Source organism: Ischnura elegans, chromosome 3 (assembly GCF_921293095.1).
Source record: "Ischnura elegans chromosome 3, ioIscEleg1.1, whole genome shotgun sequence".
In the NCBI taxonomy this organism is placed as follows: Eukaryota; Metazoa; Arthropoda; class Insecta; order Odonata; family Coenagrionidae; genus Ischnura; species Ischnura elegans.
Window position 1 is genome coordinate 87,745,122 of NC_060248.1, and position 24,831 is coordinate 87,769,952.

The 24,831-nt window shown below is 36.1% G+C and overlaps 1 protein-coding gene across 3 annotated transcripts in view; it reads left to right on the forward strand.

Moving 5' to 3' along the window:
* LOC124156120 (calbindin-32) overlaps window positions 1-24,831 on the forward strand; it is a 262,639-nt gene that overhangs the window by 221,114 nt on the left and 16,694 nt on the right. For all 3 annotated transcript variants that reach the window (XM_046530454.1, XM_046530456.1, XM_046530455.1), the window contains 5 exons: window positions 16,526-16,615; window positions 18,949-19,035; window positions 21,454-21,510; window positions 22,173-22,256; window positions 23,791-23,846. In XM_046530454.1, coding sequence (XP_046386410.1) covers window positions 16,526-16,615; window positions 18,949-19,035; window positions 21,454-21,510; window positions 22,173-22,256; window positions 23,791-23,846 — 374 coding nt within the window. The remainder of the gene's footprint in view (window positions 1-16,525; window positions 16,616-18,948; window positions 19,036-21,453; window positions 21,511-22,172; window positions 22,257-23,790; window positions 23,847-24,831) is intronic.

Consider the following 24,831-nt stretch of genomic DNA (forward strand, 5'->3'; position numbering starts at 1 on the left):
TTAAATCAACCACCAGATATTCTAACACTACCCCGTGCGTCACATTTCGTTACTGCCAATAGTTCGCATTATTTCCGTTCACACTTTATGGCGCCAGTAGAGCATTAGTAAGGGAACAGGGTGCAAGGGAGAAAGAGATCAAGGGAATGAGTGCATACTACGTGGATTGGAAAACGGCCAGTGAACTCCATTTCAGAGAGTGTTCCACAGAAAAATAACTTCGGCGGTAGAGGTCGAGCGATCACAGTGGATTGAGTCTCATGGAGATGACAAGTGCGGCCGGAAACTTCATTGTGTTCTGTGACACCCTTTCAGGCTACGTTTCCAACATCGCTTTGCTCTTGTGCGTCACGCTGTATCAATTCCACTCCACAAAGGATTGTAAAAGGTATGATGAAAATCCGAAATAATGTTAGCTATCCCTCTCAGGAGTAACATCAAACCTTAATTTTTTTGTGATTCCCCAAGCTATTTTTTATGTAACTTCCGTGTTTTTGCTGGCATATATCGAACTGAATGCGCACCTTCCTCATGTTTTTTTCATGAAAAATATTTTTTGTTGGCTGATTTAATTACAAGTCGTAATGTTAGTAATAATTTCCCCAGTCCTAATATAGGTGCCCTCGTGATAGTTCCAGGAATATGATATTATCAACTCAAAATCCATGATGAAATACCTATGACCTAAAAGCATTCTGCAAAGCAAAAAGCAATGACTCCTCTTCTGTGCCTTAAATAGAAAAACATTTGTAAATTTGTTACTTTGGTACATATCAGGCCCTCAGATGAAATTGCCAGGGTACATTTTTCGTGTGCAAAGACGTTAATTTTTCCCGTACGCGTATAGTACTACACTGTAACTTTATATAGGTAGGTACTTATAATAAAATCGGAACTTGAAGCTTTTACATGGTGAAAGGGCTCCATATTAATAATGAAATACACTTTGTTACTTCCACAAAATTCACAGAATTGGGTTCACAGAATTTTGTGGAAGTAACAAAGTGTGTTTCATTATTAATACTTAGAATAAAACCAACTTCTCCAATTATTACATGCTTTGAGTTTAACTCAAGGTTATTAATTATTCATTCACGACAATTCATTAAAAAATATTAACAAGGTTTCAAATTTCAGCATAGCCACTATGGCAATGTGAAGTATTATTAGTAATATTACTTAAATTGAAATATATGAAAAGTTAATTTTTAATTTTGTACATAGATTTAATTCTCCATTCATACAAAGTGCTCCATATAACTTAATTTTAGGGTGCAGTTTCATCAATGATAATATGTCTAACATACAATAGATTAATTTATCCAAATTATTTTATAGACATTGTCTATAAAATAATCGAGATGAATAAGTCTGATACTCATATTTAAACGATAAATAGTTGACTAGACAGCGTTGGCTTGTTAACTCGTCAGCTTTACATTTCTCGGCTTATGTCAATAGCATATAGTAAAGCCGTGTTACGCAGCATATGATTATATTTAATGTTCCTCTTCATTCTCTGACTTTACTAGTGATTTGTTAGTTTTGCAATAGCAACGTTTCTTTCATTCCATTTTTCAAGGTTTTACAACCCAGTCGTCACCAGTCGACAATGGTTCGGCGGAACGAGGTCTGCCCCAATGTAATTATTTTGAATGATTCATGTGACCAATGTCGATTTCCATTCTCCAGCTCCCTGTCAGCTCGGGGAAATAAGTATTGCGCCTATGATACATTGCTCTCCATATCCCACGAGACAGGAAGAGGAGACACTAAGCGCCCGGGTCCAGGATCATGTCCGTGCTATTATCGAAAATGCGCGACATTCGGGTAACAGCCTTTTGCGACATAGAGCCACTCGGAATATTGCTGCAATGTCATATTTTGCGGTTGAAAAGTCTACGTTTTAAGTTATCCCATTAGAATGAGGCTTGGTGTTGTAAAAGAAGAACATGAGAAAATTCTGGAGTTAAAAAAGATTATGGAAAACAAAATTTCACAAAATTATCATCGCTTATTCACATAAAAACGGAAATAATGCCATTATAATTGACTAAAGAAATTGGATAATTGCATCTTCTCATACGGTATATAATCCTAAAAAGTTTTAATTTGGACGCAGCCAGGTAATTTTTTTACAAAATATTTTAAAAAATTAGTCACGATCATTTTGTTAAAATGAAACGTTTTACAATAATTTCTCAATTTTGATAGACTCTCAAATTAATTATGTAACATGCAGCTAACAATGCAGGCGGTTGCTTTTTTATTGCAATTTTCTTTCATTTTTAGCGACCATACTTTCGTAGATAAAGACGCATTTTCCAGGTAAACTTGAAGATAACACTCTCTTTTCTCTGCTAGTTGTAGGGTGTAATTAAATTCTGGACTAAATTTTTTTAACATACCCAAGTTTCGTGATTAAGTTTCTGGATAAAAAAGCCGTCCATCAGTGTTATATTCAACTAGAATCATGAAGATATCACGTCACAAGGAATTGCGAAGTCATAACTTCTCGTGTTACTGTTGTGATGAATAAACAGTAATGTCAACTTTATGAAACACTTCTCTAAATTCGTGCCCCTAAAATTCAGGAACCACATTTTAATAAAGAAGGAATGGAGGATTCTGACCATGACCGTCCACCAAAATTCTTTTATTTGGAAAAAAAAAGCGTTTATCGAAAGGACCCCCAGCCGTTTAAGACACTCTTGTCCCAAAATGTTAGGGAAGAGGAGCGTGCCCCTGGGAATAAGATTTGGTGGGGCGCAGGTGTCAAACCCGCGAGGGAAAATGAACAAGCCCGCAGAGGGAGAGGACACATCATCTGCCGGAATCGGATTGGCCCCGGAGGAGCTGTTCCCTCTTCTGCACACCCCCCTTTGCCGTTCCTTGTTGCTGGCGGGGGTTGAGGGGACGTTCCTGACGTTTGATTGGGCGAGAGAATGTGAGGGTTAACCGTCGCTACGGAAGGTAACGTCATGTACCCTCACGCCAACCGACCCCTTCGGCCATTGATTGGCGAAAATGAGGAGATAATGAAGGATTGAGGACTCGCGATGAGCAAAACTTTGGCGCTAAAACACCGAAGTCTGGGTTCAAGTTCAAAGTCCATCGAAACACAATCACTTAGCGCGGCCCAGACCCTACCCTGCTTGCAAATACATTGCTTGGTGACGAATAGATGACAGACGTGTCTATGAGACAGATTTCGTTAAATAAAAGTATTCTTAGCATTCTGGCTGTATTTTTCACGGATAAAAATACTGATTACTTTCGTTTTCGTAAATGAATTATTATAAAAGATTGAAATATTATCTCCTTCATTCCTTGGGAGTTTTAAAGACCCTCTTAAGGCCGTTTTACCCGGTACATGGAATTGCGCAATCTACCGCACGTGCGAAGGCGCAATCAAAATTGCGTCGTGTAATGCGGTGGATTGCTAGAACACATGCGATAATGCGTGGATGCGAGACGGCAAAATAGCCCCTATTCTAATCTCGTTCATGCATTTGCGCAATTCCACGCCATTTTAGAAATTAATGCAGCTCTAACCTGCGCAATTCCGTGCCCCGTGTAAAACGGCCTTTAGTCATTCTTAATACTGAATCGCCGCGAATAATTTTACCCAGCTGATGTAACTTGAAGAGTTGCGGCGAAATATGAAGGTTCAAATACGAATCCCAAGCAATTAGCGTCTCTGAGTAATGGCGGTGATACTATTTATCAAAGAGCTTACTGACTCTTTTGACATTGAGTGCTGAACACCACCGATGCCTGTAATTAATTAATATATGCAGAACTTTGTCTCCCTCGTGATTGTCTGTCTGCATCAGTAAATTCCTGAATAGACCGGAAAAATATCGTCAAAAAATTGGCATTCATTTATAACTTTCAATTTAACTATCTGCAAAAAGGAGCGTTGATATTAATCCAACGGTTGCTCCAAGAATCCTCGTGGGTTTTGGAATTTTGGATGCGGCAGCAAGTAAGGTTTAATGCGGGTGGAAATTTTCATTCGAATTTTCGTTGGCGGTCGAGCATATATTTACCCGCGCTGAGCATGATGTCCAGCAACCGGAACTTTTACAGCGCTTTAACACTGAATGTCACGCATGGAAGGCCTCCTCTACTTCCCACTCGGATTCTGAAGTTCCTGCGGGATGCCGGAACACGTTTCCCGTTTCACGGAGCGCGCCCCCCAAAACGTTTTGTGCATGTTCGGCACATTTCTCGCCCGAGTTTCGGCTATATCTTACCAAAGTTTCGCACCAATGTGTCACTTTCGACATCCGGACTCCCAACTTTTACCTCCCGTCAACCCTCTAAAACATTCCCGCGTGAGGAGGGTTGGTTAGAGATGTGAGCTCAAGGGAGGTGAGATGAGATGGGGCCAAAGAGGAAACGCGTAAGTATGCCAGCGGGAACTTTGCGTGAGTGCTTCTTTGATGGGCGACCAGAAAGTTCGTGACGAATGGCTTCCCCCTCAGAATTTAATTCCACATCGCGCACTGTTGGGCTGGACCGAGATATTATCTCATTATTATCTCTTCAAAACTCCCTTTTAAGGCGCACGAAAAATGAGTGAAAACGATCTTTCAATTCGGCCATTCTCATTTTTTGGTCTGGCGACACATTTTATGGCCGAATGAGACAGCATTTTGTTCTCTTATTTTGTGTTTTTATCGGTAACCTAGGTGAGGGTAGTAAGTTGGTTTAGAGTTTGGCTACTGACTGAAGGGTCCTGGGTTCAAATTCCAGATCCTAATCAGTTAGAGCACCCCTAATTGAATCATCCAAGTGCGACGTGGCCCAGGGAAAGAAACTTTCCTTCCTAACCAGAATGCGTTACATTCACTCATCTGTTGCTTAGTCTGTGATAAGCCTTACCCTCACCTAATGAGACATACCTTCTCATTGATTTGGGTAGGTTAGGGTAAGATCATTAGTGATCACTGAGTGATCGGTAACTTTGGTTTATATTTCATGAATTACATTGATTTTTAGGCTTTAGCATGGGCTGTTGAAAAAACAGATTGTTGAGCATGATTACAAATGAGTATAAAAAGTTTTTACCTCAAAAAATGTTGTCACACTCACACTATGATTCATTGCGTAGACATTTACGGTACTTGGGATTTAATATAAATTTAGATTAATTATTTGCTTTGATTTCTTCTCTGAATTTTATTTTTGCCTAATACCATTATGTCTAAGTGTAGACTAAATCTTCTTGCATGCCAAAAGTTACGTCAAAAAATGATTAAAACATGGGATGTATTTGAAAATGCTCATTCTGTTTTTATCGCCAAATGAAGCTAGAGAAATTTGGTAAAGCACTGCAGGAACTAGTGACTTTGTACGCAGTCACGCGCACGGGCGCAAAGTTAAATACACCAAAGAATGAAGTTCGCAATGAAAAAATATTTGACTTAGCCGGGATTGGAACCCGGATCTCCCGATTGCCGGTCAGGGTTATCTTGTGACGTCATCATCTTGTTCGGTAAAGCCCATCCCGAAGTTCGCTTTGAGAAAATGGCTTGGTGGTGGAACTGGTTAACACGCCTGACCGGCAATCGGGAGATCCGGGTTTGAATCCCGGCTAAGTCAAGTATTTTTTCATGGCGAACTTCATCTTTTGGAGAATTTAGACATTTGGTAGTTAAGATATCTCAAAAGACTAGAAATTTGATACATTGAGGTTAATTTCAGCACCTTATAAAATGGAATAATGTTACCTTTTATCATTATCAATTGAGTTCTCCATCGGAAAATCCTATCATAAAATACGTACAATAGCCTCCTCGGATTTCATGCACCCATTTTATGTGCTATTGTATCTTTAAATTACTTATCTTCTTCAGGGTTTCCACCGCAATTTCCCTGAGAACTAAAATTATAAACTAGTAAACGAGGTTTTTCAGTGCCATATATCTCCAACGCACTGCCTTTAATATGTGATAAACGCGGTATTAGGGCTCAAGAAAGTTATAATGGAAATATTTTCCTCCCTCTGAAGCAACAGAGGGAAAGCATCCGTTTCGATAAGGAATCGCTGGGTATAGAATACATTTTTCTTCCACGTTTATATACCATATCTCTGGCCGGTTTATCCAGCGTTTATTTACTCTGAGCGAATTGCCTTTTTAAGCTCAAATCTGGGAAAATTTCTATACGAGCGCCATTCCATTCTCCAGCTTCAAATCCCCAATAAATAAAGAGATAAGGAGTCAATAGAAAAAATGGATAAAATGTCGATCCTTGAGGCTGATCCCTTGGGAAGGAAATATTGAGGTCTGAAATATCTTTTGGGAAAGTTCCTCCTAACCTAAAAATTCTTAGGTCTATTATATTGAATGGAAGTGAAAGTGTTACCATACCATCGAAATTGAAAAATACCTACATTTTTATTTCAATGGAGTTTGAATATCAACGCGCTTGCTTTAGAGCACATGTCGGGGATTCCAGAGAATCGATGCCAGGAATCGTCAAGCGTGTTGAGGGAAGATTTTTGGACGAAAATTTATAAGAGCGGGTGTTATTTCACACTCGTCCAGCCACAACTTGAATATGCAGCAAGCATGTGGGATTGGGTGCAAAATAACTTTATCCGTGAGCTTATTGAAATACAAAAGAAAACTGCGCGATTCATCAAAGACTAAACCGGGCGGATATAAAAGGCTACACAGAGGTTAAATACATAAGGTTGGGAGCAACTAGAGGCCCATAGGCTTCGATTGATCGAGAAATTGAGATTAGATATCTTTCAGAACGACAAGGAGAATATCATACTAGAACCCCACAATACTATTTCCAGTTCTGACAAAAACCAAAACAAATAAATCAAGGGAGATATTTTTCCGAACAGATAGGTATGTGAATTCGTTTTTCCCCCGAAAAATAAATGACTTTAAAAAATGGTAAACGTAATTTTGTTTCACCATTTACTTTTTATATTAAGGCTGGCGTCCTAACACCGCACAGGGGCCTATTGAGGGAGCTTTCGGGGAAGTTTGTGCATTTAGATATATGTGTAGAATATTTCAGCTCATCCAACACTTACCAATGCAACGAAAAATGAAATTTCTTTTTAGTTTTTACCTGGGAAGATTATTTCAGAGAAAGTGTAGCAAAATTATAAAAAGTTATACACCTAAGGTTTTTTGTGGGGAAATTGACATAACAATAATAATTATTAGAGTTTTCACTCTCATTTAATAATTTTTAAGATATGTGTCATTACATTCAGCGTGTTAGATTACTAACATCCCTCAAACACTTCCAAGATATTTCTTGTGTTAATGGAAAATGGTGAATTTATTAAAAAATATTTTATTGTCTAAGGTCAAAATAATACCCTGTTGCTCCTTGTTCCTATGATTATGAATAGGGAATATAGATAAATAGTTCTTTGCGCGTTTAAAAGTACTTAGTTTCCATCTACTACTGAATGTAACCTTTGCTCTTTTAATCACCACGTTTCCCTTTGTGAGTGAAAATTTTCCACTCTCCTCGGTTTCATTCTGAGTTTTTTTTTCTTTAATTCCACATCCTCAAACATAGGGTCATTTTGGAAATTTATTCAATCAATCAACAGGTCGTGACAGGTCCATTCAGTTAAAGCATGTTCATTTTGAAAAAAATAAACCTCCTTTATAACCTTGTAGCTTAGACAGTTTTAAAAATGGAATAATCTAATTCACCGCGAAAAACCAGCTTCACTCCCCTTCAAATGCTCACTGTTCCATCACAGTTATTCTATTATCACTAACGTCCCTCTCTTTGCATGTTCTGTCCTTGATGAAGGTAATTATAAATAAAAGTCGTCCAAAAAATCTAGTGTGCCTCACTCTATATTTTCAACTCGACGGGTGGTTGTATAGATGAGGTTAGGGTCCTTTATGAATTGAACCTTTGCCGAATAAAGTACACACGTTCACTGATGAGCCGTGTATTTTTCGTGGCCCAACCCCGATTTTAAGAACAGCTAATTATAAATAAAAGTCGTCCAAAAAATCTAGTGTGCCTCATTCTATGATATTTTCAACTCGACGGGTGATTGTATAGATGAGGTTAGGGTCCTTTATGAATTGAACCTTTGCCGAATAATGTACACACGTTCAGTGATGAGCCGTGTATTTTTCGTGGCCCAACCCCGATTTTAAGAACAGCAATAAAATTGATCGTCTTATGAAGGTAGCCCAAGGGTTCACTTTTGTTTGGACCCAGAAGTTTCTGGTCCATATCTTAGTGCTGTTCACACTTTACCAACATGTCCGAGAAAAAGAATGCTTCAAAAAATGGCCGTAACTCGTGGGTTTCAAAATTGTCCGTTTTAAGTGCTCCACGTTTGAGCTTCAATGGTATGAATTTTTAAAAAGTCATTTTCAGCATCAACCAACATAGCCTACGTTGTTTCTTTTTTTATTTCTTTCTTGAGCCTCTGGGTATCATAATTTTTCAGAATATTTAAGAAATTTCGCCAGCCTAGGATAAATCACTTTTCCTCTATTGATTTTCACCATTGGAAGTTAAAATTTCGCCTCGCGGTGAACTTTTCTCTTGCTTCAAATGCCCTTGGTGGAGCTTCAATAGATTTAAATTACTCTCAAGGTCTGAAACTCTCAATCCTCTATCTTACATCCAATACCCTTCCCCTCTCTCCTGACTCTCTAAATCTCTTGCAGTTAGTCCAACGGAATCTGGAAGTTTACCTTTTTTTATTAAATGCGGTTCTTTAGGAAAAATTACAAAAAATTAAAAGCACCCTCAATCGATAAGCTTTCACTGCTGTGAAAGGCATCTAAAATGCCCAAGTGATGGTCTTCTCAAGGCTATAGTCGTGAACGGAAGCCATGTATCTCATCTTAATTCAGTGAAAGCTTTCCCCACACATTTATCGCCTCTTAACCAAGAATTAAGGTAGATGGGAACAGCGCTTTAGATAAAATGAACGTGAAGTAAATCTCTGCCTGCTATTCCAGATTTCTTATATTACGGCTCTGCCTTTAGGTCGAATCTTTGCCTGTAATATTGTTTAAGGTATTTGTATCTTACATCTTTCTTTGTCTTCGATGTTTATTTACATTTTTAACGATGAAGGAAAAAATACAGCAGAATATATATATGATGCATATTTTTAATAATATACAGGTACGTCATCGTTCATCGTTTGTCACATAAGTACCTATTACCATATCAGGAAAAACAAATCGCAAAAGTTGAAAAATAAAAAATCTTAACTGCTAATATGAAGGTGACTTCCTGCACTAAAATGTATGATACGAAATTTTGCATATTTCTAAAGAGTAAATGAGCATCAACACAAGTACGAGGGGATTGCAATAAGTAACGCAACACATTTTTTCTGAAACACGGGTTGTTTCATTCAGAATCCAAATACACAGTGTTATTTCCCAATCTTTTAGCTACACAACTCTATTATTCAACGTAATCTCCATTTAATGTTATGACTTGACGCCACCTTTAAGGGAGGGCCTGTATGCCTGCACGGTACCATTCCTATGTTCAATGGTGGAGCCAACGTCGTACTGCATCAATAACTTCTTCAACATCCCCGTAGCGGCGATGATGAAACACGCTTTTCCCAACGACTTACTGAGCTTTTATTTACTGTCAAATCGCTGTAGGCAAGCTATAAACGCTAATGAATATGTGAGAAACCCTGATTTTCCACCAAAAGAAGCTTAATCACTGCCCACTGTTTGGAATGCACCTCTGTTACAGACGCCAATTTAACGGATCCGTATAGCGCGGTCACCAATTATGTCACCAGTAAATGCAACTATGCGAGACAAAGCGGGAATGTTTGAAGATGTTTCACAAGAAATTTGAATTTTTTTGAACAAAAAAAGGCCGCGAAAAAAATGTTTAGCATTCCAAATTGAACTCACCTCATAGATTTAATTGCAATTAAAAAGTCTGTTTAGCTTCAAGCAGATTAATTATTTAATTTTCTATCCTCGTAATATTAGGCCAAACCTATTCCTAATTACCTGTAATAAGCCTTTGTATCGTACTTCAAAGAAACGGAAGTAGTATGAGTAAGAAAACCTGTTCAGGCTTCATGTTGATTCACATCGGTAAGGAGCAATCAGTACCACATCGCAGGATGAAGATGTTTCAACTATTACAATTGAACGGATGTAAAAAATATTTTAAGCATAAACACGATTGGAAAATCAAGCCCCTACGACATGATTCCGGTTTTTATGAGCTAATTTATTACTTATTAATGATAATGTATTATCGCTTGGCAAATATTAATGAAACTTTATTTTTATTAAGATAATGTAATTATCTCGGAAATTCAATTAATTTTCAGGTAATATTCATGATTGCATCTAATAATTATGGTAAAATTGTGGGTATGAATAGCTTCGATGCTAGAAGCTTCTCTGATATATGAAGTTTGTGGATTGACTAAAAGTTGGACTTAAGCACTACATGGTAGTGTACGGTTATATACTTGAAATAATTTCTATTAAAAGTGGACAAAGTGATCAATTCGTCCAAAACATCTCAATTATTTCATGGGGCACTTTCCTCACGCCAAAAACAAATTTAGTTGAACATTATTTCAATTAAAATCATTTCCTAATACGAAACATGGCGGCGCAGTTATCATTATAAGGAAAGATCATGATAGAGTCATAACAACGAATTTTACATCAGTCTATTGAAAAATTGATTAGACGAGAATTTACTTTTATTCTTTTTATTTTGCGATAAAAACGTTTTTTTTAATAACTATTTTTATTTTATATTATTCTATAATAATACATAAATACTGTACAATGATTCTACACCAAGATTGATCAATTAGCATTATTTGTTAACGTTAGCCTTCTGCTAAGAATCTGTTCACATTCAGGCTCTACAATAGCCATGAAGGACAATAAATCTCAGAAAATATCGACCTGCTCCCAACTTTCACCCTCACGGTCATTACCGCGCTCAAATGTCCGATATCTTATCAAATCATCGATATTGATAGACAACCTACCATAAAATTTGGCCATATCCCCCTATAGGAATTTCCTGCGACACTGCATCCACGATAGCTACGAAACTACCGACATTAAAGCAGCATTTATCAATACCGCCACGAAATCCTTGTTAAGATCGGCTGTAAGCATTAATGCGCAGATCTTCAGCTCACATTGGAAAACAATATTTAAGATTTTCTTCAAATACCCCATATTAACTTTAATCTATTATAGAAAGTACACTTTATCGGGGAAAAGTAATTTTTGTATCAAATAAAAATTGGCGCTACTAGAAAGATTATATTCAATTTTTATTCAAGTGTGAAAAGGAGCGCTATTAACTGTTATTTAAGAATTCAATCACCGTAAAACGCTATACCCTGAGTGAATGACCCCCAAATCATTAGCATAGCATGAGTAATAGACAAGTAGTTTTATTGGTGCTTACTCATCATCTCAATGGTCAATTTAAAAAATGGCAGACCGTGGTTGAAAAATAATATTTAGAATAACTGAAGGCCAAATTTTAATTTCAACTTTGCTCCACCGCAAGTTGAGATGTGAAAAATATTTCCTGTCCATCAGTGGTTCAAATAAATTGTACGCACCTTTTAGCTTGGTCAAAGGAATATATTCCTACTTATTACATCTCTGTGATTATTGAGTGATTTTATCGGAGCAACTGCACGTGCCGTCAGCAACTTTCCAATTCATTCCAATTTTTCAATTCCACGGTAATTACGGATTATCTCGTTTTTCTTCCTTTTTTCCGTATTGCAGTCAGATATTTGGATTCAGGAGGCTGGAAAGACTAACTAAAAATGAGTTAGTCATCCAAATCAGTCTAAGCTACAGAAGGGGAAATAATGAAATGCCATAACCATACCTCTCCCTGCTTTATCGAACAGTATTTACTTTAATTACTCTATACTCTACTTATGATACAATTGCTTAACTTTTTCAGTCTAAGCTTAAATTTTGTAACCATATCTCTTGCTGAATCGTTCATATCAAATATATTTCACGAAGTCTAGTAGAAATATCGTAACAAGCTTCCTCGGGAGTTCGACTATGGGAGCCATTTTATAAGACGATATATCCTGAATTATAGTAGTAGTTAGGCATTTTTATAGTTATTATGAACGATTGAAAAACAAAATTAATATCACTAAATGATCATCTGAGATATTTCTCTGGTTATGAAGAACCTAGAGTGAAAATAATGCCAATTATTCCGAAATTATGCCAAAATTTCGAGGTGCTTTTTTTCCAATAAAATAACAATTATTTGTGGTGCAATTATAGTATTGAACCTTCTGTCTGGACAAAATAATTCCTCTTTTAGTGAATAAAATTACAATATTATCATAGTTATCCCAACAGACTATTTTTTCTCGAGTAGCGGTCACATTAGTTCTGAAAAATTAACTATTAAAGGACTCATGTTTGACCTAGGAATTCCCCGCCGTGATAAACTATTTATAAACAGTTATATACTGATCGGAAAGCTCTCAGTAAACTCTAGAGTCTTTTATTCTTATTATAGTATGCAGAAAATTGTCAAATATTTCATTATAATCCAAATATTTCTTCTTCTTAAAGTATGCCACTCCCCTTCAAATATTTCGTAAATTTATATTAACCCGTCATAACCCAAAGTTGCTTCTAACTAATATCAAAAATGTGAGCATTTTCAGTTCCACTCAGGATAGACTTAAACTGCTTGTTCTTTTATGCTGTAAAGTTCAGTGGTGAAATATTTAGCTGCCATAGTAATTATGATTGAGTGGAAAATTTTCAAATTTTTAAAATCTTGTCTTTGCAGTCTTGAAATTTAATCTCTCCCAGAAGCAGCCCTGGGTTAGAAAGGGTTAAATTTCTTAATTTACTCCAACCTTCCTAATAGAATAAATTCCTTCGGTCACAAGATTTAAGTAGCTCGGCACAGTTTGGATAATTTTTATCCTTAGTTTTATTTCGAAATCTCTCGATTTTCCATCTTAGTGTAGTGATTTTAAGCACAATTTTTATTCCGTACCATCTGTGATAGCCGACGAGTCTCAAATAACTGCTCCCGTATTTATTTTTCCTCCATCCGCACCCAAATCTTCCCTATTTTTTCATCCAGAGCGACTTCTTCTCCAACTGTAAAGACATTCAAAACCGACTTATCAGCCCGGGTCGCTTCTATGTCCAAACATGAGTCCTTTAATAGTTAATTTTTCAGAACTAATGTGACCGCTACTCGAGAAAAAATAGTCTGTTGGGGTAACTATGATAATATTGTAATTTTATTCACTAAAAGAGGAATTATTTTGTCCAGACAGAAGGTTCAATACTATAATTGCACCTATTGCATGCCTATCACGGATCCGCGGGTACGAGAGGAACGGGGCATGGGATGCCTTTCTCCACGAGCGCGAGAGAACCTTGAATTTTCAATCCCCGATTCGGTAGAAAATAAATGACGATCGAAAAAATAATAATAATCTAGAAGAAAAACACGTGTACTTCCCATTCAACCTCAGAGGATTTATTTCCGGCTACAAAAAGGGCTAATTGATACCAAAAATACCCTCCTTTCCCCTTCCTTTCCATCCATTGAACGCGCCTATTTCGGTTGATTGAGGATTAAATGCTTTGAGGTCGTGGGGCTAATTGCCTCGAGGATGATACGGCGTGTCTTGCTAATGGGAGCGATTTCTTGTCAAAGAGTCGGGATGGATGTGAAGCTATGGAGAATAGAAGGGATCGCGTCCAATAGCCGTCCACCCAACCACTCGAAAAACTCGGACGCGGAACGATAAAAATTCAATTACGCAACGGCTGGCCCCGTTTGACACAACTGCAATTAAATTCAGGATCCCCCTTTGTAGCCTATCAACTTTTTTGTCTTTTTTGTTCATTAATAGCAGTTTGACAGAAATCGAATGAGGGAAATCTGAATAGTAAGGCTGTAGGATGATCCAGTGAATGTACTGCGACAAGTTGAATGAATCTAACTAGTGTTCCCATTTTTGACTCGATTGGGTATTTTGCTTTGTGATGAAACGGTAACGGGCGTATCTTGGCAACAATCATATAGCAGATGAGGGTTTGATAAAATTTCAAGGTTGCTCATTATCACTAGTAATATCAAGTTTTTTTTCCTAAAAATAAAATTTTATTGTTCCTTTGAAAATAACTCAAAAATTTGCACAGAAGAAATACTTTACCGCATCAGAAAAGAACATGAGGACAAAACTCAAAATTTAATATAAGAATTAAGTGTTTGTCATAAATATCGTTGGAACTGCCCAATATTATACCATTATAGAATAAGTATATTTAAGAACTAAAATAATTACTTCTCCCTTGCATGATCATATAATATAGTTTATTAAAAACTATATTTACTTACATTTTTATCTTTACACCTTTGGTCATTCCTTGGTCGCTCCCCTCGTAATGGCTGAAAATTTTAATCATCTACTTTTTCATTCACTTTCAAATTCACACATATTTCCATCGTTGATTTTTTTAAAGACAGCTAACTATTACTATACACTAACAATAAGTCTGTCCTGCATGTCTTCAATAAGTAAATCTTTGTATCACTTCTATACCCCCTTTCATTATTACCCCCATTAAACATAGCCACTTCATCGTGCTCCTCAGTCTCCGATCCCAATTTCAATATACCCTGCAAAACTGTTTCTTTTTTTGTTCATGCCCCATTTTACCATAAGTTCTACCGCATAAATCAGGTCGACTAATTAGAAGAGGTTGCGAGATATACACTTAAATGTGACCATATAAATTGCACTAGAGTATTTCGATAGTGCGTGCAACGAATCAGTAGTAGTCATTATTTCCGATTACGATGAAATATTACGCCACGATGCTTGCGGTGTAATACAACGCAGTTTCATTTTGTTCACTATCAAACCGTAATAAATCATACGTATTTATTTTCTAGCTAAAGTGGATTTTCCTAATGACTCTTAGTGAATATCAAGCTGAATTGTGAAGAATGTGCCGCTCGTAGCAATTGGCTCGCGTATTTTAGTGAAATGTTTCGCCAAACGGGAAGCATTGCGACTCATCGCGTCATAAATATAAAACTAGCGGGAATTTTAACTCGATACGTGTGCCGCGTTTATTGGTTATGCTCGCATTGTGTGCACCATTATGTCACTCCGCTGTGTAAAAATTTATCATTGAATGCGTATTACGTTGCTATTTATATGGAATATTACTTGCGATGCAACGAGAAATTGTACAGATTGTTGAGGAAACGTTGTGTAGCAGTTGATATTAGTGAATGGAAAGTCTATAAATACGTAATAGGACAATGAGGTGGGAAACATGGAATGAATGGGAATTAGTCGTGGATCTATTGCAGTAGAAGTAGCTGATTGTTCTGAACCTCATGGAAATCTCTATGAAGAGGAGAAATGGAGATCTCCCTGCTTATGCTACGTAAAACTGACCATAATTTCCTTCACAATATAGATACATATATCTCTCTTTCTCTCTTCCTCCCTTTCTGCAATAACGCTTTTATGCTGCTTTACGAAATTTCTACATGTCATATTGGATGACATTGTCATAATGAATGATATATTTCATAATAATGCTATCTCACTGAATGCTTGTTTTCAGTAATAAAAATTAAAGCCCATAAAATTACTCCAAGGATTGTATGTTCATCCTGATGCAATGTTAATCCCTCTCAGAGTAAAAACAATTACGTATTGAACACCGAATTGGGAAGTTTTATTGTTAGAATGAGAACTCTATGGTCGTTATATTCGTAGTTGTATTCAACGGTGTTAGGCGAGATGTTGTGGAACATATTGCAATGATAAATGAAAATGACATACACAAAGTTTTTCATTTTCATTTTCGTTTGTCGTTATATTCGTATAATGCAAGGAACTCAAGCTATGAAATGTCCATTATGTAAATGTTTCATCTTCTGATATCGTTTTATCTTCACTTTGTTTCTTAGTTAAGCAAGATAACACAAAGATTCGAAAAACCTCAAATTTCCACGGGTACTGTGATATTAGGTACTTATCGTCATTTAAGTATGATTTATATTGATTTTACGTGGAACTATTGATTATTTTCAAGCATTGGAAAGAAAATATGCAAAACGAGTGACCCAATATTATATGAGTTACAGTTTTCTGTAAACAATAGAGTTTGCAAAATTTAAATTCATTTGCCATAAATTTTTGACCAACATAATAACATCCATGAAAAACTTCCTTGTAATAGTTCTGAATCTGAAATTTTCGTCAGGTAGTCTTTTTGGAAGGGTATTCTTAAATTTATTTGCCCCTAATGAAGATCAATATGTTTTCGGCGCGATTGGACTGTAGCATCTATCTTGATAAGAAAGGTCATCCAGTTGGAAAGCCTTCAATCCTTTTTAACTGCCATCGATGTTGTCCCATTGCAATTTCCCGTGTGGCCAGAGATAAGAGATTGGAGTTTGTGTAACGTGGAACTTTCTCTTGTTCTCTCAGGTTGTGTCGGATGCGATGCTGGTGGAACTGAAGCAGTGTTTCATGGAGGCGTATGATGACAACCAGGACGGAAAGATCGACATCCGGGAGGTAAGTGTGCCTTCACATCCCCCTGGCCTTTGAAGCCACAACGCGTCGGTCTCATGCCGTGGTTCCAAAGGCAAAGTGTCAGAGAAGAACTTGCGGGGGGAGGATTTTTTTCGAAGCACTCTCCTCTGATGATATCATAAGAGTGCTATACCGAAATGTCAAGACACATTTCAAATTCTTCTCGTAGAGAATTACATCGCATATTTGTGTAACTTTATAATGAGACGAATTCAATCGATTCGGCTTTTACTTTGTGAAAATCCATGTTGAAATGAAAATACGCAACCCTGGTAACTTTTCACTGGAAAATTATTTATTGGTAAGACGCGTTTCGACGCTGAGGCGTCATTCTCAAGTACACTGTTTATAATATCGACAATCCAATAAATACCCAAATTCTGGCAGGGGGGTAGGGAGAAGGGTTATAAAGGGGGGAAATATGGGGAGGAGTGGGAGGGTTGGTGAGGGAATGGTTGGGATGCGTGACTAAGCCCACGCTAGGCGAGGCAGGTAACGTTCGGCCGGGGGAAAGGGTCGGTTTGGAGTGGGATAAATTGTGAAGGTTAAGTGCAGTGGTAATGAGAGGTGAGTTTCTCAGGAAGACGATGTCATTAAGGACATGTCCGAAACTCAAATTTCGTTTTATCCCCAACTCCTCCAGGACGTCCATCTTCCTCCCCTTTTTGACTTTGTGTAAAATGTCCGGTATGAAGTCACTGTGATGTCCCTCTTCTCACAGGTGCTTTGCAAAGTGGGATCATTTCATCGGCTATGCTTCTTTTTTTCCAAATATTTTCAGAACACTATCCGTATATCCACTCGTCGGTGTTTGCAATATTTGAAAGAAATTGTAAAAATTTAATAGGCCGTACCTATGGGCATTGTTATCCTTCGCATTTCGCACAACAATCAGTCATTGATCCTTCAGGCCAGAAAGCTGCCGATTATTTATTTAGACTGCGCTTGGGACAACACATATCTCCCGGAAAAAAAACAGAAAACACTTAAGCCAAAAGTATAGCTTCCGAAGTACCAAGGCATTTTCCAAATACTTCCCTTTGTACAGTTGTATCGCGCGTACAGAATACTTTTACAGTCAGCCTACTTGAGCGGCTCTGAATCTTTATTTTAAAATATTTAAACATACCTGTCGCATTTTCACTCCACTTGGTTTACAGTGATTGGAAGGAATAAATCAAGGAGTTTATGAAAGGTTGAACAAAATAGTACTGACTTATTGCACCTGCATAAAAACGATAGACACATGGTAGCTTTCAATTCTGATTTCATTTGGAAGATTTTTTTTATTTTGGAAGATATAAAAGAGTACTCATTCATGCTGAAAATAAATAAAAATTTCTTTTTTTTTGCTATTCTACATGAAATCCTCCGCTACAAAGGCTATTCCTAATATCCTGGTATGCTATGGCTATTATTCATTTTGAAAACCTTGGAATCGTATATATTGCTTGTCTTAGTTTATTTCCTTGATGTATATTGATAGTCAGCGATTGAATCAGAAGGAAATATTTAATAACTATTTTCAAGTAGGTATTACTTCTCTAATATGCATAATTACCTGTAATAAAGGTAGAAATCGACGCTGACATATGAAATTGGAATGAAATGGAGATAGTATCTCGATGGGAGAGGATCCTTACAAAAATTCCATGCAAGTTATAAGCCCCGAAATTCTTCAGCTCAGATTTGGAACAGGCATGGGACTGAATTTCTTGACCTGAATTAAATATTGAACTGCATTTCTTGATCAGGAACTTTTGGGCATCGTAAAAACTGTTATATGTTCCTTAGTTATTTTCATTCTTTCCACATCAGTTTCCTTCTGGAGGGATTGACTGTATTTCCGAATTTGGGTTTAAATTCGGATAGCGTCATAGGTTTATCCAAATAAGGGTATTAATTCTGCTCAATTATCCTGGGTTTAAACCGCGTCGATGTGGGTATTGTTTGGAAGTTCAGTGAGTGACCGCCAGTGGCGCACGAGTAGCAGCTCGCTTAAAGGGCTCACGTCCACGGGAACAGTTTTATGTATCGTGTCATAGTTGTAGCCTCGAGCAGCGAATGACTAATTCGTACATTCATTAGAAGATTCAACACATCTCCGAATGTGTTGAATTTTCATTCGGAAGCACGAATAAAATCACTGATATACGCTAATTTGAGTCATTTCTACGCTTCCCAATTGAAGGCATTAAATTAATCTTTTTTTTTTTGGGAACTTTTAATTTCTTATATGGCCAAAAATGTGATTGGAGACGAGTACAAAATATGCAAATGAATTTATTGCATTTTTTAACTATTTTTCTTTGCAGTTGGCGCAGCTACTTCCAATGGAGGAGAACTTCCTTCTTCTATTCAGATTCGACAACCCTCTTGAATCTAGTGTAGAATTCATGAAGGTAAGTTGATTATTTTTATGCCTCTTGAAGTTTCTCAATGTCCATGGTCATTTATATGATCTAATTATTATAATTGCTCTAAAGAGACTTGGAGTGAAACTGAAAATCTCAAGGGATCAAAATAATTTAGAATATTAGAATTCTGGTATAGCAAAAATATTTACGATGATCTTTATGACAATGTTCTCATTATATAAATATTGATCACAAAAACATCTACAACTTAGTTCATTGCAAAGAAAGTTTCACTGTGGCAAATTTTCCTCAGATTGATGAGAGACGAGTTCCAAATCGAGATTTTATTCGAATTGTTCGCACTACCAATTACAGCACTTCCATAAAAAGTTACCTGGCGAGCCGCAGATGTGTGAATAACTTCAGATCTTAGTCTCTGACCAACCACCTCCGTAAATGTGCATATAAACTTGTGGCCATGAGTTTGATTTGGCTGTTTGCTCCCTAAGAGCTAACGGACGGGTCATAATTATGGGTTTTCGCAACCTCAAGCCTCAAAAGCTAACTTTACAAAGCTTTCCGGCGCTTAACCTCAGTATTTCGGAGAAGTTTACCTCTTGACAACAGCACTACAGTAAATTTACCATTCACCTTTTGCGTTTACTTACGTTGTACTCGGTTGTGTTCGGTTTCTAAAGCTTTCAATTCAAGGTAAGTTTAAGTTCCGAGTTGAGCTGTAGCTGAAGCCCCAAGCTTATACATGAGAACTAGCTCCTTTATAGAAGAATTAAATTTTCATTTTTTTTGTGAAAGCCAGTCGCAAAATCTGTCACATTTTTAAATTTAATTTTACAAGGGTGAAGCGCGAATCTGAATAGGAAAGTGTTGACATATTTCTCCAATATATAAACGTAATGTGTAGTAATTCATTATCAAAAACACTATCTTTTCTGTTTTCGGAGCGTTGTGATGGCTTGTTAAGTAATCTCCCTTGTTTTTGCCTATGGTGCTGTAAATGTTTTTGCGTTCTACAGTAACTTCATATTTCGTGGTAGTAGCTGCTGACGGCATAGCTCTACACTGAACTGCAAAACATAGTTCAATAAACCTATTCATCCCATCGTAATTATATACCATTGGTTTTAAATTGCAGTGAATCCTCTTTTTTATAGTGTGAAAATTAAGGTTTTCATTTGTGGAATCTCCCATTTTAACCGGAACAATTGTGCCATTAAACTGTCGTCTCGAAATCATATTTTTTCTATATTCGCAGAATAGGATTGACATTGTTCGGAAAAGCAAGAAACATCCAATGGAAAATAATCTCCTTCGGATTCGGATTCTACAAAACTCTGAATCTAGTCCAGAATTCACTAACGCAAGTTAATTATTTTCGTCGCGAAAGATGCCTGAAAAGATAGTATTCCAAAACCAACAGCCTGGATTCGTGAATTTAATCATGTACTTATTTTTGTGCTGTGATTGCAATTGTTGATTTGGTCCGTTGATTGGATAATATATTCATGCCTCATGCATATATTTATGAGTCATTATTTTGCGAAGTAGATTAAAAATAGAAAATCATCCACAGATTTCTAAACCATATGTCTTCACTAATTTTGAGGCTATTTCATCGCGGATCCTCCAAATTTGAAAGTGGAAACGAAAACAATATAGCTAGCATAACACCTCATTGTCGAAATTGATTTCCTTGCCAGCTATAGTGAGCAATTGAACTCGTTCTGCAGCACTATTGCCGACTCTTACCACAGCCACCTCTCCTGAAAATACGTCAAAATGGCACATTGCAACGCTTCTTCCTCAGCTTATTGCAGCTAATTTCTGGGGACATACAGATTCATTTAAAGAATGACATTTTTGCCAAATTTTATGACAATATTAAAAATGATGCTATTCAACTACCTTCGACTTTTTGAAAAAGAAAAGACTTTCAGACCCAATATTTCCTACTACACTTTATTTAATGGCGAAAATGATTTCACCTTAAAAAATACTCTTCTGATAACTACAGTTTTGGTTCATTCGCTTAATCACTACCTATCGTGATATCTACGACTTAATTGTTCCCATTACATTTAGGCCAGTGGCGTAACTATGGGGGGGATAAGGGGGACAGATCCCCCAAAGCCTCAGAGAGAATTTGAAAAATTATTTAAAACTATTGTCTTGCAATGAAGTGCAATAATTTCATCTGCTACAGTTAAATTTTAAGTGTCAAAATGATGTAAATTTTATTTCCGGGCATGGTATTTTTCAAAATTTTGCCACCATCCCCCCAAAGCATATTCCCAGTTACGCCACTGATTCAGGCAATGTACATCAAACCATAATACTTATAAAATCTTACGTCATTTTTCTGTATTATATTGAATAAGGTAAATATTCAAACTTTTTTCACAATTTTTCTATCTCACACTAAACTTTTGTTTATTTTCGTTGCAGATATGGCGGGAGTATGATACCGATGGAAGCGGTTACATAGAAGCAGATGAGCTAAAGGTAACGCCAGCTTTCAATTCGAGAACCAGGAAGAGATAAAGTTTTACTCTGCCATAACTTTAGATCATGAAAAAAGATCTTATGCTTTCCCAGCGTTTGCTGGTATTGAAGGCTGCCCGGGTGTTCCACCGGGTAATATCCTCCATTAATTCATCCATTGGTCTTAAAATTCCTTTTCACTGTTTATCACTGGATATTTCAAACCTAAGAAATCATTATTTTTGCAGAATTTTTTTAGCCTCTTCTTCTCAGCTCTTTTAAATTTTGAGATTTCTCACACGCAGCGGCGTAGCGAGGGAGAGGTCAAGGGGGTCCGGAACCCCCCCCTGAAATATAAAAGCACAGTTACTTTGCTTCATAAAAGAAAACAAAATATTGAAAAAACTGAATTTATTTGACACATATAGTTTTTTTGGTTATTGAAAGTGTTAAAATTAGTTTAAACCCTCTACTTTGTACCCTGTTTTTCCAAAATTTTCCCCTCTGGTTCCCCCCCTTACCCCCAAACGACATTCCTGGCTACGCCAATGATCACACGTAGCTAAAGACCACACAACTGGTCATGTATCCTATTGACAAGTATCAAAGCCAGTTTTAGCTACAAATTGTTTGATTCTTTATTACGCAAATGATTTGATACTATGATCCATTCGTCTTTCCAGAATTTCTTGCGAGACCTGCTTAAAGAAGCGAAGAGAATAAATGACGTGACGGAAGACAAGTTGATTGAATACACGGATACTATGGTGAGAGGAACAACATATTCTTTTTAACTTTATCTATCTCTGATATCTGACAAAATAATGACTTAATTTTTACTATCGGTCTTAAATTCCTTTTCACTGATTTATCATTGGATATTTCAAACCTAAGAAATCATTAGTTTTGCAGACTTTTTTAGCAGCACTAAATATATTGAAACCCCTTGCAAAAAATTTTGTGTCAAAGTTAGTCATAAATATAAAATCGTCCACAGGTTCCCAACCCATGAGTCGCCACTCCTTTTTAGGTATCGATTTTTTCAGCTCCTACAGTAAAGATATGCCTGTTTCGAAGGCAATGTTTTGAATTATTACATAAATCCTATATTTGCTCATAGGTTTTTTGTTTGGTGTGCCATAATTTCTTGTCGTTTTAGGAAGATATACGATGGTTCCTATAGCGTTATAAAGGAATAGTGACTCCCAACAGGTTGTAAACATGTGGGCTTACAGGGAATTTTCTGAAAAAATATTATGGTGCATGAAATTTGAAATTATATTTTTGCTATATCATAATAATTTTTCAAAGGAAAATTATCGCTAATTTCGGTTGTCTCATTTTTTTCTGATGAATCTAAGTAAAGTTGCGGGATAAGCTGAAGCTTGAAAGCTAATCCAATCAATCTGATCTAACTGAATCTAATCAAATCTGAATCAAATTAAATTGACCCTCGCCATTCGAAGTGATGATAGCTTAGCCTTCATAAAAATTATCAGAAAGAGCAAGTATTTCAATTTTGTTTGAAAACAGCAACGGTATATTATGGAGCCAGCGATTATAGTCCAGGTTAAATTCCAGAAATTCGTACTTCGAGAGACATTTTGCATAACATTTGGGCATCCGCTTTTATCTCCCTATTTAAACCCTAAATAATATTTTAGTTCCATGAATTTGCTTATTCCACTATTTTTTCATAATTCTCTCAATCACTTGGATTTAGTGATGAGCAGACTCTGAAATATTGGGCAAATTATTGACTAATATCTTTTAGAAATTATCATCGACTGTAACAAATTTTGCTAATTTTAAGCACAATAGTCGACACTAACCGCCATAAATTCAATATTTAAATTTACTTTAACAAATAAATGCAATATCCCATCATATGTTTAATTGTGCTAGGAAAATTAATACCTTATGACAAAACAAAATAATTTCATATATCATGCACCATATTCGTGTTTTACCCTCATAGAATGTATTTTTATTGAGCAACAAAACTATTTTCAATGATTGGCTATCAGAAAATACATTCGATGAACAATTTCACAATTGCTGTTGCTCCTAATTGTAATGCATGGCACTATCAATATCCAAAACACTCTTATACAACAAGCGCCATCCTTATGTTAATTCCAGAATAATTAATTAATTAAATAATCTTTTTTACTGATCGTAAAATAATTAGTGCAGCTATTTGTTAACGCTGTTTAACATGCGTTACGACATTAAAAAAATAATAATTTAAAATTTTCCGATAAACTATACATGCAATTTTAACTTAATTTCTACCTTCAGCTCCAAGTGTTTGATGCCAACAAAGATGGACGATTGCAGTTATCAGAAATGGCCAAGTAAGTCTTTACTTTGACAATAGTATTTGGACATGAGCTCAATATTGCATACTTTTCACTGATTGGATTTTCCTACCGCATACTGGTTATCTTAATTTTACGTTGAAGCGATGCACGCAATTCACTTACATTAATTGTATTTGCCAGTACCGTAATTTAATATAGGTTTCACTGATGTTTTATCATGTTTTCAAATAACATAATTTGGTGCATTTCAATGCAATTTTGCCTTTTTATAAGAGGTAGCATTGTAATAAAACGTCGCCGAATGTGTGTATTCCACCCATACAACATGAAGTTATGTAAATAGCTATTTACTACTTATTAAACGTTTTTTATGCTGATAAGTTGAATTTTTCTCTTGTATTTTTTTATTAATTACCGTTTATTATCGTTAAAATAATATTTACTCAGGATTTAAAATAAATTTTTGTATGAATACCATTTAACTAATCTTACAGGAATCAGTTATTTCGTATACTCTTAAATGCTCTAAATTCCAAATTTTAGCTTTTATTTGATAATGAAATATTTTAAAATCACTTTCCTGTTTATTTTCAATGTGCTCCATTTTGCATATAAATAAAATATTTTGCTCTCTTATTAGATTGAATCATTAAATGTTTCAACTAAGATGGCGCGAGGCTTTACTATGAAATATTTTTAAAATCTGTGAATAAATAATCAAACTCTCATTCCTCATAAATACTGGCTTAATATTCCTACATTTTAATAATAATGTAATGAGAATACCTTTTAAAGTATGGAAATCGACTTTTTTTAAATAACTATACTTCATGACCCTTATATAGCTTATAAAAATAAAACATCTCATTTAATTCAAGTCTCTGATGCTCACCATATGAACCTGCACCGCTGTTAAATTAGTATATATTAAATACAATACACCTGAAGGTTTAGTTAATATCATTATCACATGCGGGTCAACCTTACAATGTGAATATGATTACTTCTGTCGAAAATG